Source organism: Carlito syrichta, unplaced genomic scaffold (assembly GCF_000164805.1).
Source record: "Carlito syrichta isolate Samal-C Ts95f unplaced genomic scaffold, Tarsius_syrichta-2.0.1 Scaffold302945, whole genome shotgun sequence".
Classification (NCBI taxonomy): domain Eukaryota; kingdom Metazoa; phylum Chordata; class Mammalia; order Primates; family Tarsiidae; genus Carlito; species Carlito syrichta.
This window is the reverse complement of record NW_007247041.1, coordinates 403,307-422,291: the sequence shown is the minus strand read 5'-3', so window position 1 is coordinate 422,291 and position 18,985 is coordinate 403,307. Positions and strand designations below refer to the sequence as shown.

Here is an 18,985-nt window from a genome sequence, read left to right as displayed (position 1 = left end):
AATAAATCAAAAATTAGCCAGGCGTGGTAGCGCGTGCCTGTAGTTCCAGCTGCTCGGAAGGCTGAGGCGGAAGGATCGCCGGAGCCCAGCAGGTCGAGGCTGCGGTGGCTGGGAGCAGCCATTGCACTCCAGTCTGGGCGACAGAGTGAGACTCCAACTCAAAAAAATAAATAAATAAATAGCCGGGCATGGTGGTGTGTGCCTGTCGTCCCAGCCACCTGGGAGGCTGAGGCAGAAGAATTGCCTGAGCCCAGGAGGTCAAGGTTGTGGTGAGTCATGATCGTGCCACTCACTACACTCCTGCGTGGGCAACAGAGTGAGGCCCTGACTCAAAAAAATAAAGGCTGAGATATCCACATGGAGATGTCCAAGAGGCACCTGAATATCAAGAGAAATGGTTATACAGGAGATATAAATTTTGCGATCTTCATTCTAAAAATGAGCATTAAATACATAAGAATGCATGAAGTCATTTACAGGCAGCCTCTATTTCAGCATTTTGATTAAACTGCTAAGCTCAATAAAATATATTTAGATATCCTTCAGCGTAAGTCAAGCAGATGGCCGCCTACATATTCGTTCTGAGAGACATTGGCTCCTGCCCCCCAATTTTTTCCACATAACCCCCTAATAATAGCATCTGAAATTCCTGAATTAATTATTTTCTTTGGATTCAGAAAGAAGACAGATATAAGAGATTTATTGTCAGCCATTGACACCGCAAATTTGATCAATTCTCCTCTTCCCCATCCAACAATCTTGCTGATTGCAAGATCAAATACATTTTCCAGGTAGAGAAGGAAAGTTCACAGAACAGGGAACACTAAACAGAAAAGATCTAAGATGGCACTGTCTTTATCTTTGGGGCTTTGATGAATATCTAAGAGTTTTCTTTACAACTTAAACACGAGACAGGAGATAAGACAACAGCATGTGATAGAAGAAAGGAAGAGACTACTAGGCATGATATGTTTGACTCCACTAAATGGGAAAAATGGCTCACGTTAGAATTTAATTTACAAGTTCTGTGTTGATACAAAACATTCCAATTAACACAGTGATACTTAGTACTTCAGTTAGTCTACTGTTTGTTCTATTTCAGTTGACAATAAACTGTGTTTTATAACTGCTGTTTCCCCCCCACACTGATTATTTTCCTAATTGTAGATTTCTTTCCTATTCACTGCTTGTGACTTCCTGTATCAAGCAGGAGTTTCTTCTAGTTATCAATTGTGCAATTTCACTTCCTTGAAAGAATCTTTGCATCTATTGATGAACTCTATAGTCTGGAAATTCTCCCAGATTCTATCCTGATTATAGCTGTCTTGTCAATCTTAGCAATTTAATGAGTTGCATCTGCCCCCAGTTTGTTCATTTCCAAAAATAAAGACATGATGGAACAGTTTAATTGCATTTGCCATGTGTTCAGATGATCACATTAAAGACATTAGGTATGTTAGATAGTAATAGTAACCAAATAATGCAAGATTGAAGTCATTGTTTTTTAAAACTATTTTTAGGGGAATTTTAAAGAACAATTTTCTCCTGCCTTCCTTTGCATGAAATTGGAAAGCAACTGGGATGAAATCTCCTCCTCTTTACAATTACTTTTTTAAAAGTTCCACATAGCTTCTAGTTCCTTGCTATTCAAAGTATGGTCCAGAGAGTTTGTTAGAATTGAAAATCTCAGGTCCCACTGTAGAATTACTCAGTGAGAATTTACATATTAAGAGGATCATCAGATGCTTCAGATGGTCATGCATGCTTTCTTAGATGGAAAGAACAAAACCCAATGACAAATCTTAAAAGCTATGATAATGAAAGCATAATTCGATATTTAAAAGATGCTATAAATTCTTTCTTTTTTTTTTTTTTGAGTTGGAGTCTCACTCAGGCTGGAGTGCAGTGGCACGCTCCTGGCCACCACAGCCTCGACCTGCTGGATTCAGGTGATCCTTCCACCTCACCCTTCCAAGTAGCTGGTACTGCAGGTGTGCACCACCACGCCCGGCTAATCTTTTTATGCATTGTATAGAGGAGGTGTTGCCAAGTTGCCCAGGCTGGTCTCTAACTCCTGCACTCAGGCAATCCTCTCACCTTTGCCTCCCAAAGTGCTGGGATTTCAGGTATGAAATACTGCTCCCAGCTAAATTATTTCTCAACACAACAGCATTGACATTTTAATACTGAAGCAGATACTTCTTTTTTTTTTTTTGAGATGAAGTCTCACTCTGTCACCCAGGCTAGAGGGCAATGGCACACTCCCAGTCACCACAACCTCGACCTGCTGGGCTCTGGCAATCCTTCCACCTCAGCCTTCTAAGTAACTGGAACTACAGGCACACCGCACCATGCCCAGCTAATTTTTTGATTTATTGTAGAGATTAGGTCTCGCCGAGTTGCCCAGGCTGGTCTCAAACCCATGGACTCAGACAATCCTCTCACCTCAGCCTCCCAAAATGCTGGGATTATAAGTGTGAGCCACCACGCCCCGCCTGAAGCAGATTCTTCTAAGGAAAATAGTACTGAAAAGAACCACCAATCATTCAGCATTCTTTCACAATGCTATTTACCATGTGACATTAAATTATTCTTGTTATTCTGTATGTATCAATAGCATTTATGCCATGTATCATGTGTCAGGAAATTTCTTCAAATCCATTTTAGTATGTGATTCTTTCAAAGCTTTTTAAAGGAACTAAAGAGTTAAACTATAATAGGGAGAACGCTACACTTTAAGCTCAAAATAAGAATTAAGTAACTAATTTCCATCTTTTAAATATAGGAGGAATCAGAGACTAAGACATTAGTCACCAATTATGGCATAGCATTTCTTTTCACCCTCATCCAAGTCTTCTTGTAGCATTATGTTTTGCTTTCTCCTTCCTCCTTGCTATGTATCATATTCCTATTTGTTTTCCCTGCATTTAATTTTTTTTTTTTTTGAGTTGGCATCTCACTTTGTCACCCAGGCTGGAGTGCAATAGCACACTCACAGCCACCGCAGCCTCGACCTACTGGGCTCAGGTGATCCTTCCACCTCAGCCTTCCAAGTAGCTGGAACTACAAGCACGTGCCACCACACCCAGCTAATTTTTTGATTTATTGTAGAGATGAGGTCTCACCAAGTTGCCCAGGCTATTCTCGAACCCATGGGTTCAAGCAATCCTCTCACCTCGGTCTCCCAAAGTGCTGGGATTATAGACGTGAGCCACTGAGCCTGTTTCCTGCATTTAATCTAATTCTTTCCCATGTTGTTATTCCTAGTAAGCAATTTTTTCCTAGTTCTCTACATTTATTTTGTCTTAGTTTTTCCGTGCTTATCCCTGCTATCTGACCATTCTCTTTAAACAGAGCCTCTTTGTTGATTACTTAATTATTATATTTGCCCTCTCCCCTATTTCCTACCTATCCTTAGCCCCCCTCCACCCCAAACACACACACATATACATACTAGACTAGAAGCTCCATGTCTTGTGCACTGCAGTAATCCAGCACAGAACAGTGTCTGGCACATAGTAGGAGCTCAGTGGTGGTGGGACCACTGAGCTCAGAAAACGATACCCCAAAGTATGACGATTTGGCATGCTGGGTACCTTGTTTTGTTTTGTTTTGTTTTTTTGAGTTGGGGTCTTGCTGTTTCGCCCAGGTGGAGTGCAGTGGCACAATCTCACCTCACCCAGCCGCAACCTCCAGGACTCAAGTCATCTTCCTGCCTCAGCCTCTCGAGTAGCTGGGACTACAGGTGCACACCACAGTTAATTTTTTGTTTTTGTTTTTTTTTGTAGAGACAAAGTCTCACTATGTTGCCCAGGTTGATCACAAACACAAGGGCATAAGCAATCCACTAGCTTTGCCTCCCAAAATGCTAGGATTACAGGCATCAGCCACTGTGCCCAGCCCACGCTGAGTACTTTGAACTGAAGGAGACTAGAAGGACTCAGAAGCAGTCTCTCTCACTGACCTTCTCCTGCCCTCTGGTTCCCTAAAGGGAGTCACAGAACAAGAATTCCTTTTCCCCAAGGTGGGTCATAAACACTAGAACACCTCTCCTCCAAAGCAAGCCATAAAACCCAGAAAGGTCACTCTATTACTTCTCCCTCTCCCTTGAAGATCTTCATTCCAGAGGGATCCTGTCCTATACTTGGGAGGAGGAAATGCTACACAGTACAGACCTTGCTTCGTTTTCCCCCTTAGTCTATTACCATTAGATTACACCCATTAGTCTAATCTCATTTCTACTCAGCTGTCCATTCTCCATCAAAGCTAAGTTTAAAAATGAACGGTTTAGCCGGGCTCGGTGGCTCAGCCTGTAATCCCGCGCCTTTGGGAGGCTGAGGTGAGTGGATTGCCTGAGCCCGCGGGTTCGAGACCCGTCTGGGCAACTTGGTGAGCCCTCATCTCTACAATAAATCAAAAATTAGCTGGGCGTGCTAGCGTGCGCCTGTAGTTCCAGCTACTTGGAAGTCTGAGGCGGAAGGATCGCCGGAGCCCAGCAGGTCGAGGCTGCGGTAGCCGGGAGCGGCCACTTCACTCCAGTCTGGGTGACAGAGTGAGACTCCAACTCAAAAAAAATAAAAATAAAAATAAATAAAAATAAAAATGAACGGTTTTTCCTGGCTCTTTGAATATTCATTTCTGAAGTCTTTTATGTCACATAAAACTGATCAACAAATGTGTTGGCTGGGCCCAGTGGCTCATGCCTGTAATTCCAACACACTGGAAGACTGAGGTGAGAGGAGTGCTTGAGACCAGCCTAAGCAACAAAGCAAGACCACGTCAAAAAAATTAGCCAGGCATGGTGTTCTGCACCTGTAGTCCCAGCTACTCTGAAGGCTGAAGTAGAAGCCTTGCCTAAGCTCAGGAGATCAAGGCCGCAATAAGCCGTGATCATGCCACTGCATTCCAGACTGATCAGCAGAGTAAAACTCTAACTGAAAAATAAACGAACAAAGGGCCAGGCACAGTGGCTCAAGCCTGTAATCCCAGCACATTGGGAGGCCGAGGCTAGAGAATTGCCTGCGCTCAGGGGTTCAAGACCAACTTGGGCAACTTGATGAGACCTCGTCTCTACTATAAAAATAAAAAATAAATTTGCCAGGTGTGGTGGCATGCGCCTGTAGTTCCAGCTACTTGGAAGACTGAGACAGAAGGATCACCTGAGCCCAGCAGGTCAAGGTTGCAGTGGCCATCAAGATGCCACTGCCCTCCAGCCTGGGTGACAGAGCGAGACTCTAATTCAAAAATAAATACATAAATGAACAAATAATCAAATGTTTGTTATGCTCTTCTCTTATTAACCTGTCTTTTGTTTGTTTGTTTTTTTGAGTTGGAGTCTCACTCTGTTGCCCACACTGGAGTGCAGTGGCCGCTCCTGGCCACCGCAGCCTCAACCTGCTGGGCTCCGGCGATCCTTCCGCCTCAGCCTTCCGAGTAGCCGGAATTACAGGCATGTGCTACCACGGCCAGCTGATTTTTTGATTTATTGTAGAGATGAGGTCTCGCTGCCCAGGCGGGTCTCGAATCCGCGGGCTCAGGCAATCCACTCACCTCATCCTCCCAAAGGCGCAGGATTACAGGTTGAGCCACCGAGCCCGGCTCACTTGTCTTTTGTTATAGGAGTGTTGGCCATGACCCTTATGATGGGTAGAGAAAAATATCATGGAGGGTGTGGTGGCTCACGCCTATAATGCCAGCACTCTGGGAGGCCGAGGTGAGAGGATTGCCTGAGCTCATGGGTTCGAGACCAGCTTGGGCAACTGGCGAGACTATGCTTCCAGCCACTTGGAAGACTGAGGCAGAATGATCACCTGAGTCCAGCAGGTCAAGGTTTCGATAGCTATGAACATGCCACTGCACTCCAGCCTGTGTGACAGAGTGACTCAGGAAAAAATAAAAATAAAATAAACTCCTAGAGAAAGGAAAAAAATCTTTAAAAGGACCTCTAGATGCTAAAGCAAGCTGTCCCTAAATTGCAAGTCTAATCCATATTATTTTAAGCTATTCCTATATTGCTAAGAGTTTTTCAACTCTATTATCATTTCATTATTACAGTACAATGTTTACTGATATTAATCTACAATAAACTAACTTGTTTATTCATCCACTTGGCCAGGCCACTGAGGACACAAAGGTAATTAAGACACTACCCCTCCAGCAAGCAGCTCACAGTCTAAAGGAGGACCAGACATTGACATATTAAATGAATAAAATAATTTAAAGAAATTAATTAAAGAATATATATAGCTTTTTTTTTGCTCCAAAAAGACACCAAATGGCGGATGACGCCGGTGCAGTGGGAGGGCCCGGAGGCCCCGGGGGCCCCGGAATGGGAAACCGCGGTGGCTTTCGCGGAGGTTTTGGCACCGGCCTCCGAGGCCGCGGTTGCGGCCGGGGTCGGGGTCCGGGGCGAGGCTGTGGAGTTCGCGGAGGCAAGGCCGAGGACAAGGAGTGGATGCCCGTCACCAAGTTGGGCCGCTTGGTCAAGGACATGAAGATCAAGTCACTGGAGATCTATCTCTTCTCTTTGCCTATCAAGGAGTCTGAGATCATCGACTTTTTCCTTGGCGCCTCTCTGAAGAATGAAGTTTTGAAGATCATGCCTGTGCAAAAGCAGACTCGCGCCGGCCAGCAGACTAGGTTCAAGGCGTTTGTTGCCATCGGGGACTACAATGGCCACGTCGGTCTAGGTGTTAAATGCTCCAAAGAAGTAGCCACCGCCATTCGGGGGGCCATCATCCTGGCCAAGCTGTCTATTGTCCCTGTGCGGAGAGGCTACTGGGGGAACAAGATTGGCAAGCCCCACACTGTCCCTTGCAAGGTGACTGGCCACTGTGGCTCTGTCCTGGTGCGCCTTATCCCTGCCCCCAGAGGCACTGGCATTGTCTCGGGCCCCGTGCCTAAGAAACTGCTCATGATGGCTGGCATTGATGACTGCTACACCTTAGCCAGGGGCTGCACTGCCACCCTGGGTAACTTCGCCAAGGCCACCTTTGATGCCATCTCTAAGACTTACAGTTACTTGACCCCTGACCTCTGGAAAGAGACGGTGTTCACCAAGTCTCCTTATCAGGAATTCACCATCTCCTCAAGACCCACACCAGAGTCTCCATGCAGAGGACCCAGGCTCCAGCAGTGGCAACGACATAGGGTTTTCATACAAAAAAAAAATAAAGTGAACCAAGCCCCCCCCAAAAAAAGAATATATATATATATGTATGTATGTATACACACACACACACACACACACATATATATGCAGTAGAGAAAGAGGTCAACTTTCCTGAAGAGCATTCGAGAAGGTTTCTTGGAAGGGCTGTGAGTTGGGCTTTTTTTCTTTCCATTTTATTTCATTTAATCATTCACATGGCTCAAAATTGTAAAAAATAAAAAGATAATACAAACAATAACAATACCAAATGCCAGTGAGAATGTGGAGAAACAGAAACTCTCATTCACTGCTGGTCAGAATGAAATGGTAGTCACTCTGGAGGTCACTTAGCAGTTTCTTACAAAGCTATGCAGACTCATTGTGGTATTTACCAAAAAAAAGCTGAAAACTTATGTCTGCACAAAACCTGCATGTGGATATTTATTCCAGTTTTATTTATAATTTCCAAAACTTGAAAGCAACCAAGTTGCCCTTCAGAAGGTTACTGCCAGCGTTGGAGGGCTGAGAAGGAAGAGAGGAATAAATAAGCAGAGGCCAGAGGATACAAGGGGGGACCCTCAAAATACCTAGAATTCTCTTTGGAGAGTAGACTCCTTCTGGTACACTAGGAATTTGTTCCTCCAGATCAGCCATTGAAAGTTTTTACCTAGAAGTTTTGAGAGGGTTGCCTCACAATTTGTGGAAGAAATGTCCAGAGTTGTGGCAAACAGGTGACTAGTTCTTCCACCATGACAACACACCTGCACACACCACACCGAGTGTTCAGCAATTTTTAACCAACCACGGCAGGAACCCCGTGCCCCATCCTCCCTGTTCACTTGATCTCTCCCTGAGAGTGATTTTTTTGTTTTTTGTTTCCCCAAATGAAAAAAATCCTCAGAGGGAAATGTTTTGCTGGTGAGGAAGAAGTGAAACAAACAAACAAACAAACAAACAAAAAAAACAAGCAGAAGCACTCCAAGGCATCAAAATTGACAACTTCAAAAACTGTTTTAAGCGGTGGAAAAAGTGTCTTAATAGGTGTGTTGCATCAGACAGAGTATTGTGAAGAGATGACCGAAGTTTAAGTATGTAAGAATAAATACACAAACTTTTATAAATAAATTCCAGGTTTTTTTTTTAAGTTCCCTTGTATTTAGGGCAGTGAAACTGATCTCCATGATACTATAAGGATGGATACATGTCATTACACATAAACCCATAGACTGTCCAACACCAAGAGTGAACGAACCCTGATGTAATCTATGGACTTCGAGTGATAAAGATGTATCAGGCAACCCCCTTGGATCCCCTTCCACTGTGGGAACTTGGAGATTTTCTGTCCTCTTAATAAATCTTGCTTTCTCACTTAAAAAAAAAAAAATTGTATTGATATAGGTCGATCATATGTTTTTAAAAAAAAATAAAAGAAGAACCATTCTGGTTCAGGACTTTTCTTTTGAGTCTGGATTCAGTACAGTGGCACAATCATGGCTCACCACAGCCTCAACCTTCTGGGCCCAGGCAAGCCTCCTACTGCAGCCTCCCAAGTAGCTGGGACTACAAGCACACACCAACCGTGCCACACCAGACTATTTTTGGGGGGATGGAGGTTAAAGACAAGGTCTTACTATGTTTCCCAGGCTGTTCTTGAACTCCTGCACTCAAACAATCCTTCCACCTCAGCCTCCCAAAGTGCTGGGATTACAGGCATGAACCACTTCACCTGTTCTGGTTCAGGATTTGGATAGTGGGGGATACTGTCATATGTAAGTTTAGGGGTTATGTGGGAACTCTCGGTACTTTCCATTCAATTTTGCTGTGAACCTAAAACTTTTCTAAAGAATAAAGTTTTGGCTGGGCTCAGGGGCTCAGTCTGTAATCCCAGCACTTTGGGAGGCCGAGGCAAGTGGATTGCCTGAGGCTGCAGGTTCGAGACCCACCCGGGCAGCTTGACGAGACCTCATCTCTACAATAAATCAAAAAATTAGCTGGGTGTGGTGGCTTGTGCTCGTAGTTGCAGGCTGAGGTGGAAGGATCGCCGGAGCCCAGCAGGTAGAGGCTGCGGTGACCGGAAGCATGCCACTGCACTCCAGTCTGGGGGGCAAAGTGAGACTCCAACTCAAAAAAAAAAAAAAAGAATAAAGTTTTTTTTACAAAGATAATACAGTGAAAAAATATTGCTCTTATCTGTGATCCCTTGATGCTCAAGTCTCCTTTCCATAGGCACCAATGTTCCTAATGTTCGGCATATAGTTCCAGAAATTTTGAGGTATATGCAAACAGCATACCAATATCTATGGCTATAAATATGATTTCCTCCTTTTTTCCACAAATGGTAACATACCACACTCTGTGTGTTGCACCTTGCTTTTTTCACTTAATGATAAATCTTGGAGATTTTTGCATACTGATACAAAAAAAACCATTTTTGTTCTTTTTAATAGCTGTATGGCATTGTATGAATAAAAAATAATTTATTTAACCAGTCTCCTATTGATGAACATGATAGATGTTCCTAATCTTTTGCTATTACAAATAACTCTACAATGGATAATGTTACACCTATATCATTTTTGCGAATAGGCATATATATTGTAAGGATAAAGTCCTAGAAATGGAATTGTTGGGTCAAAGAATATGTTCATTTGTAAGTTTAATATTGATTTCCAAGTTTTCTGTTATATGGAATTGTACCACATCACACTCTCTATGACAAAGTATCATTGGAACAGACTCAACAAGAGTGTGTACTCCAACTTTTAGATCTTTTCCAACTTTGTGGTAAAAAAAAAGCATCATGTTATAGTCTTTGTGGGTATGCTTGATATATTACACTAGCTTTTTATCTTTTTTTGTTGCAAAATTTTTATCACTTTATTTATCCTTGGCCTTATATTAAGTGATTTTTGTCATGTAGATTTTTTAAAATATAACTAAATTTTTCACTTCTCCCTTTTGTGGCCTCAGGAATTTTTGTCACAGTTAGAAAGCTCCTATCACTCAAGGTGATTTTAAAAAATAAAAAATCTGAGCCAGGCACAGTAGCCCCAGCACTTTGGGAGGTGGAGGAAGAAGAAGAATTGCCCGAGCCCAGGGGTTTGAGACCAGCCTGGGCAACTTGGCAAGACCTCATCTCCACAATAAATCAAAAACATTAGCTGGGCATGTGGCACGCACCTTTCAGCTACTTGGAAGGCTAAGGTGGAAGGATTTCCTAAGACCAGCAGGTCAAGGCTGTGGTGGCTGTGAGCATGCCACTGCACTTCAACCGGGGTGAGAGTGCAATCCCAACTAAAAAAACAAAAACAAAAAACCCCAAATGTTTTCATAATCGTATCTTTTACTTTTAAATTTTTGATTAATTTTTAATTTCTCCTGGTGTAAGGTTAAAAAGTATGACTCTACTTTTATTATTTTTTTTCGGGTAACTACCTGGTTAATCCAACACTATTATTTGAATATTATATCTTATTTCCCTACTCCATCCCCACTGATGCTGGATGCCACTTTTGTCATGTACTAAATTCTTGTATGTATTCAAATCCATTTCTATACTATTATTACTGATTTTTCTGATACTTCATGTGCAGTAACACACTGTTTTAATTATGGTAGCCTTACAGTATATATTCTAACATCTGGTAGGTGATTGGTCCTCATTACTTTTCTGAATTTTTCTAGCTATCCTTGCTTGTTTACTTTTCTACATGAATTTTAGAACCATCTGGTCAAATTAAACAACAAAAATATTCTATTGGTATTTTTATTGAGATAAAATTAATCTATAGATTAACTTAGGAAGAACTGATGACTTTAATGATGTTGAACTTTGCTTCCAAGGCTATAGTATGCCTGTCCAGTTGTTCAAGTCTTTTTTTTATGTTTATTAGCTGTGAATTTTTTTTTCTTTTCTTCTTGTGTCGGAGTCTCATTCTGTCACCCAGGCTGGAGTGCAGTGGCACACTCCTGGCTCACCACAGCCTCAACATCCTGGACTCAGGCAAGCCTTCCACCTCAGCCTCCCAAGTAGCAGGGACTACAGGTGCACACCACCACCCCTGTTACATTTATTTTATTTGTCTTTTATTTTTATTTTTTTATTGGGAGTCTCACTCTGTCATTCAGGCTGGAGTGCAGTGGCACCCTCACGGCCACCGCAGCCTCAATCTACTGGGCTCAGGTGATTCTTCCACCTCAGTCTTCTAAGTAGCTGGAACTACAAGCATGCGCCACCATGTCTGGCTAATTTTTTGATATATTGAAGAGATGAGGTCTTGCCAAGTTGCCCAGGCTGGTCTCAAACCCATAGACTCAGGCAATTTTCTCACCTCAGCCTCTCAAAATAAAGTCATCCCAATCAAAGATCTATTTTTGGGATTATAGGCATGAGCCACCATGCCCGGCCTTTATGTTTATTTTATACAACTCTTACATCTACATGGCTGTGCATGTTTATTGTTGAGTTTACTCCTAATATGTTATCTTTTCTTTTCTAAATTGAGTATTTTCTTCTATAATGCTTTGTTTAAGAGATAGGTTCCCCCTATTTTGCCCAGCCTGGAGTGTAGCAGCTATTCACAAACTTGATCACACTACAGCCTCAAACTCCTAGGCTCAAGTGATCCTCCCGCCTCAGCCTCCCAAGTGGCTGGGACTACAGGCACGTGCCACCATGCCCAGATTATTCACTCACTAATGGAGTGGAGTTTGAAATATTTCCCACTAACACTAAGGGAGGCTGAAGGAGATAACAATAGTAAATTGTTCTAAATAACATCAAGGCAAAGACTAAGAGAAATACCAACTGTTTTCTGTTGCTCTTCAGCAGATTATATCACACAGAGATGGGAAGGGAAAGTCACAGAGTCCTCAGCCTACACATTCAACTCCATGGTGCAAGTGGGCATTGTTCTGTATCCCGTGGCAGGATTAGAAATACTGCCAGGAAACAAGTACACAGAGTTGTTATGGAAACCAGAAAGTTTCCGCTTGGAGTTATTTACAGAGAACTTTCAGGATTATCACATTCAATGAAATCAACTCTTGTTTTGCCTCACCCTATGCTAGTGCATTCCAATCAAAGATCTATTTTTAAGAGTGTTTCAATCAACTGTACTTGAGTAAATCTGAATTCAAGAGTCCACGAATGGTAGCTACATCACAAAAGTGCAATTTACATGCAGCATTTTTGTGTTACATGTTGGAAGCTTGTTCACACTTGCCTCGGCCATTGTCAAGTTTGCTGGTTTCCGTAATATAGGAACAGGGTGTCTGCTGACCACAGCCTTCAGTGGAGAAACATTGCCTCCAATGCAGCTGCTGTCTGTGTTGTCTAACACTGTGAAACTGTGGGACTAGGCTCTTCGCATTCTTTCAACTTACCTTCAAGGCCAGACAGTGACTGCCTCTGTCCATCATTTTTGTCTATAATTGTGAATTGGAATTTTGCCAGCTATCCAGCAGGACTTTTGAAAACAAGTTTCCTTTTTTTTTTCTTTTGAGAAGGTAATAGAGCAATGAAGATTTTCATAGGCTTTGAAGGATCGTTTGAATCGTTTGATGTTTCAGCAGATGAAACCGTGGAGGCTGTCAAGCTGATGATAAAGGTATGTACTTTGTTCACGAGCCACCAAAATGTAGATCGATTTTAACTATGCAGTGCATTTAAAATGTACAGACAGCAGAGAGACTATTGGGTATTTTCTCAGCAAACAGGGAACTAAAACTAGATGAAAATATCCCACTCCAGCCTAGTGACAGAGTGAGACTCCGACTCAAAAAAAAAAAGAAAATATCTTTACTTGCTTCACGATAGATTGATAAGATGGTAACTCTGGAAGGGTTGAACAAGAAAGCAAACTGAGCTAGTACATTCTTAAGAACAAAGAAGATTCCCTTCCCCTTTGGGAATCTGTGGATTGTGCATGGGCCAGATAAAATTACTGCAATTCTTCTTTTTCTTTTTTTCTTTTGAGTTGGGGGTCTCATTCTGTTGCCCAGGCTGGAGAGCAGAGGCATGTTCATGGTGGCTGCAGCTGCAACTACTGGGCTCAGGCAATCCTTGCATCTCAAACTTCGAAGTAGCTGGAACTACAGGAGCATGCCACCACACCTAATTTCTTAATTTATTGTAGAGACAAGGTCTCGCCTCGTTGCTTAGGCTGGTCTCAAAGTCCCGGGCTCAGGCAATCCTCTTGCCTCGGCTTCCCAAAGTGCTGGAATTATAGGCATGAGCCATCGCAACCAGCCAGCAATTCTTTGTAGAAGGACAAATATAAGACACTAACTTCAGGCTACATAAATGGAGCATGCCAGTCATCAGATAGACATTATGGTAAGCAAGCAACTATAAAGAACCAAGGATTCTGCGACAGCAAGGATGTTAGAGAACTGTGAGCTATGGCTTCATTTTGCATCCAGAGGAAACTAAAGCTCAGAGAGGTTGTGCATCTTACCTAGGATCACAGAACCAGAATAAGAAACAAATTGTGTGCAGTATCTTTCTTATAAATTACTTAATTTTTTTTTTTTTTTTTTAGTCAGAGTCTCACTTTGTCGCTCAGGCTGGAGTGCAGTGGCACACTCACAGTCACAGCCTTGAGCTGCTGGGTTCAGGTGATCCTTCTGCCTCAGCCTTCCAAGTAGCTGGAACTACAGGCAACACCATGCTCGACTAATTTTTTGAGTTATTGTAGAGATGAGGTCTCGCCAAGTTGTTCAGACTGGTCTTGAACCGTGGGCTCAGGCAATCCTCTCACCTCAATCTCCCAAAGTGCTAGGATTCTAGGTGTGAGCCACCGCACCCAGCCTCTTATAATAAATTTCTTATAAATATTCACTCTAAACATTCAGCAAAATATTTAGTTCCTGACCATCAAATATTTAACTTGGAGATGGTCATTTTCATCTATTAAGGAGCATTTACTGAACCATAGTTACATGAAATTCATAGTTAAATGACAGTGATCACTGAAATCTAGTCTTTTAACACAGGGGATTTTAACCTTTAGTGTCATGAAGCCCTTTGGAAGTCTGTGAAGTCTATGAACTCCTTCTAGGAATGTCTTTACTTGTATGCATTTACAAGGGGGGGGGCCCAAAAAGCCTGGAATTTATTTATCAAAAATTGTTAACTGCCAGAGGAAGAAGGAGGGGTGTACTTCATCAACAAGGGCACCTGATCTCAAACCAGGCGAAGTGGGGACCAAAGTGAGGCCCAAAATTTACCTGTACAAACCTTTGTATATCCAATCCTGGATTGTACCCCACGTCCTTAAATTTAAAAATGAAAATAATGAAAATTGTGTATTTATTCTTACATATGTAAACTTCAGTCACCTTCAAAGTACTCTTCATTTGATGCATTACATGTATTTTGAAATATTTGCAACAACTGTAATGTGACATGAAAATATCTGTGATTTCTATTGGCGACAAAGTCACAGGTACAGCTGACTATTGCTACTTTAGTTTGCTGCCTACATTCATAATTGAAAGAAATCTCGGCCGGGCCCAGTGGCTCACGCTTATAATCCCAGCACCTTGGGAGGCCGAGGTGAGAGTACTGTCTGAGCCCAGGGGTTCGAGACCAGCCTGGGCAACTTGGAGAGACCTCATCTCTACAATAACTCAAAAATTAGCCGGGCGTGGTAGTGTGTGCCTGTAGTTCCAGCTACTTGGAAGGATCTCCTGCACACAACAGGTCAAGGCTGCGGTGGCTGTGAGTGTGCCACTACACTCCAGCCTGGACAATAGAGTGGGACTCCAGCTCAGAAAGGAAGGAAGGGAGGGAGGGAGGAAGGAAGGAAGGAAGGAAGGAAGGAAGTAAGGAAGGAAGGAAGGAAGGAAGGAAGGAAAGGAAGAAAGAAAGAAAGAAAGAAATCTCAATTTCACTTAGAGTTAATAAAATGATGTCATTCTTTCCCATCTAAATTCTATCCATAAACTTTTTTGGGAGGGCTCTAAGTTAAGAACCCCTGCTTAATACTTCTTCAGGCCGAGAGGGGTGATTCACACCTGCAACCCCAGCACTTTGGGAGGCTGAGGCAGGAGGATTGCCTGAGCCCAGGAGTTCAACATCAGCATGGGCAGCATAGTGTGAGCCTGAGCCCAGCAGGTCAAGGCTGTGGTGGCCATGAGCGTGCCAGGACAGGGTGAGAGCTCCAACTCAAAAAAATAAAAATAAATCTACCTTTGTTAATTCAGTATTGTATTTTCATCCCCCACAACTCCAGCTATACCATACCCAGCCTGCCATGCATGGCACTTGTCTCCACAAAAAAGTCAAAAAATTAGCCAGGCATGGTGGTGTGCACCTGCAGTTCCAGCTACTCAAAAGGTTGAAGTGGAAAGATCCCCTGAGCCCAGGAGGTTGAGGCTGTGGTGAGCCATGATCATGTCATTGCACTCCAGTCTGTGTGACAGAGTGAGACTGACTCAAAACAAAAACCAAACTTCTTCCCCTTGTTCCAAACAATTATAATGCTCAGTGGAAACATGTAAAAGAGATTACATTTCTGGTTTAGTGATGTAGAAGTGTACTGTTTTCATAATATGCTATTGATTTTTAAGGATTATTTCCACATTCCTCTCTCTGAAGATAAACAAGGCAGGAGGTATCTGGAGCTGACGTATGCTGGCGCCGCTCTCAAGGACAGCTGGCGTCTTGCTGATGTTGGAGTATCTTTCAGTTCAACTCTCAGATGCTTTGTTAAGGTATGATGATCAGACATTTGTCTAAGATGTCTATCTCATTTGAATACAGTTGTGGATAAGTCAACCTTTAACTTAGAGGGAGGTTTTCTCTTCTTGCCTTCTCTCTTCCATTTGTCTAACTGCTCTTTTGCATGTTTTGTGCTGTAAGAGGAAGTGAGACGTGAAGACAAGATAGAGATCCCCCTTGTTTATTCCTTCTTCCCCTTCCCTCCCCCCGTTTCTTTCCTGCCTGCCCAATCCAGTTCCAGTCATCACAGAACTCACCACAGACCTATATGAGAACAAGGCCAAGGGGCGGATCTGGAATTCAGTGTGGGAAGAAGAGGATTAGATCACTTCAGTGGGGCCACCATGATTCCTAGCGATGGAATGAGGAAGTAGAAGACATACTCAGTAACAATAACAACGAAGGGGAAGTTTCTACATCCAAATCCAGCTGGAGTAGCCATTCAAGTTAGGTGTGCATACAATGAAGATAGCTGTTTTCATTTCTAGGGTGTCCGGTTTTTTTTTTTTTTGAGTTGGAGTCTCACTCAGTCGCCCAGACTGGAGTGCAGTGGCCGCTCCCGGCCACCGCAGCCTCGACCTGCTGGGCTCCGGCGATCCTTTCGCCTCAGCCTTCCAAGTAGCTGGAACTACAGGCACGCGCTACCACGCCTGGCTACTTTCTTGATTTATTGTAGAGATGAGGTCTCGCCGAGTTGCCCAGGCGGTTCTCGAACCAGCGGAGTCAGACAATTCACTCACCCCAGCCTCCCAAAGCACGGGATTACAGGCTAAGCCACCGAGTCCGGCCTCTAGGATGCGCTTAACCAATGATGCTTAACTTGGGATCCATGGTTGGGCTTGAAGAACTTTAAAGAACCCTAAATTTGTAAAATAGACAAAATTGTGTGCCTGGAGATTTCTGGGTTGAAGATCCTTAACTTTCAACCGTTTTTTGTTTGTTATTTTTAATGTAATCAGTATACACCTTTTTTTTATTTTTATTTTTTATTTTTTTTTTTACTTGTAACCTCACTCTATCACCTGGGCTGGAGTGCAGTGACATGCTGCTCATGGTCACCACAGCCTTGACTTGCTAGATTCAGGGGATCCTTCCACCTCAGCCTTCCAAGTAGCTGAAACTACAGGCACGTGCCACCACACCTGGTTAATTTTTTGATTTATTGTAGAGGTGAGGTCTCCCCAAGTTGCCCAGGCTGGTCTCGAACCCATGGGCTCAGGCAGTCCTTTCACCTCAGCCTCCCAAAGTGCTGGGATTATAGGCGTGAGCCACCGCACTCGGCCTTAATTTTTATTTTAAAAATGTGGGATACAACTCAGGGCTAGATTTAACCATTTTTAAAAAGAATGGGTGGTACAAAGAATTTAAGAGCTTCTGTTGTAGGGTAGAAGTATTTTTCTCTACTAGTTCTTTACCCTACATGAAACTTAGGTAACTTAGTAAATTATATATTCTCCAATAAGTGAGGCACTAAATTTCCCCTATTTAATATTTAAAAATTTGTTATGGTAGTCAAGGTTGTCTCTGACAACTAAAGAATGACAAGGTTGATAAAATTTGGAAGGAAGAGATTTATTTCTCATAAAGTATTTTTCAGCCTGTAGGGTAACCATTCAGAAGCAAGGGATAGATGCTTGGAAGGAGGGGCAAAGGAAACAGGGAATATATGCTGAGCAGGATGGTTGAATATACATATTTAATAAGCTATAGAAGGAGTCATGAATATTTACGAAAGGAAAAACATACACATGTGCGATTGGGCTTCATGTCCCTTCATGGATCCCAGGTTTTTTTGTTTTTTTGCTTGTTGGTTTGTTGGTTGGTTTTTTTTTTTTTTTTTTTTCCAACCAATTTTCAAGCTTCTCTCCATAAGACACTATGGATCCCAAGTTTTTAAAAAATGGCGGCGTTAGCTTGATCCAAGGGTGGAGATTTCAGCCTTCTGATGTCAAGAGTTAAAGCAGAAAACATGCAAGCCCTCCTTGTGCATCTTTCGTAGACTGGCCAGAACCACTCCATGGACAGTGGTCTCTTACCTGAAATAAATGCTACTTCATTGTTTTGTTGAAACTACGAAAGGGAGGAGCAACAGTCAGGTGGTTGGTTGAAATCAGTGGTGGAGTCTTTTGAAAGGGCTGTTTTCTGTTTAGCCTTTAGGGAAGAAAGTCTGTTGGCAGTTAGTGAGAAAGGGAATGAAACAGGTTGTGTAACTCAGTTTTGTTTGTTTGGTTTTTTTTTAGTTGGATTCTCACTCTGTCGCCCAGGCTGGAGTGCAGTGGCCTGCAGCCTCAACCTGCTGGGCTCAGGCGATCCTACTGCCTCAACCTTCCAAGTAGCTGGAACTACTGGCACACGCCACCATGCCCCACTAATTTTTTGATTTATTGTAGAGACAAGGTCTCGCCAAGTTGCACAGGCTGGTCTTGAACCCCTGAACTCAAGCAATCCTCTCGCCTTTACCTCCCAAAGTATTGAGATCACAGGCGTGAGCCATCCTGCCTGGCTGTAACTCACTTTTAAGTTTCCTCTGGGGAGAGTAATAAAAATAAATAAAAAGATACAAGTAGATACAAAGTACTGGGATTATAGGCTTGAGCCACTGTACTCAGCCGATTGAATGTTTAAAAGCAATACTCGGCTGGTCGTGGTGGCTCAAACCTGTAATTCCAGCACCATGGGAGGCTGAGGTGAGAGGATTGCCTGATCTCAGGGGTTCAAGACCAGCCTGAGCAACTTGGTGAGACCTTGTCTCTACAAAAAGTCAAAAGATTAGCCAGGTGTGGTAGCATGTGCCAGTAGTTCCAGCTACTTGGAATGAAGTGGAAGGGTCACCTGAGCCCAGCAAGTCAAGGCTGCAGTGGCCATGAGCGTGCCATTGCACTCCAGCCTGGGTGTCAGAGCAAGACTCCAACATACATACATACATAAATAATCAAATAAATGCAATACTAATAAAGTCACAGACTAATAAGCATTGTATGATCCCATGTTATATAAATGAAAAGACCCTATTTGTATATCTTTTAACATTTTATGGTCATTTACTTATCATATTTTTTTTTTTTGAGTTGGAGTCTCACTCTGTCGCCCAGACTGGAGTGTAGTGGCCG

At 42.9% G+C, this 18,985-nt stretch overlaps 1 protein-coding gene and 1 pseudogene across 3 annotated transcripts in view; both read left to right on the top strand.

The window, feature by feature from the left end:
* The first annotated feature begins 6,252 nt into the window (after positions 1-6,252).
* Positions 6,253-7,187, top strand: LOC103259652 (annotated as a pseudogene). Its single transcript, XR_504244.2, has one exon. The product of XR_504244.2 is annotated as a 40S ribosomal protein S2 pseudogene (transcript).
* A 5,022-nt stretch (positions 7,188-12,209) lies between these two features.
* ANKUB1 (ankyrin repeat and ubiquitin domain containing 1) overlaps positions 12,210-18,985 on the top strand; it is a 38,749-nt gene continuing 31,973 nt past the window's right edge. The window contains exons 1-2 of one of the 2 annotated variants that reach the window (XM_021711941.1): positions 12,210-12,759; positions 15,753-15,868. Coding sequence is in view for 1 of the 2 variants with exons in the window: in XM_008057305.2 (XP_008055496.1) it covers positions 12,670-12,759; positions 15,725-15,868 (234 nt within the window). In the remaining variant the exon portion in view is untranslated. Of the gene's footprint in view, positions 12,760-15,724; positions 15,869-18,985 lie in introns of both variants that reach the window. The other variant, XM_008057305.2, reaches the window with a different exon arrangement.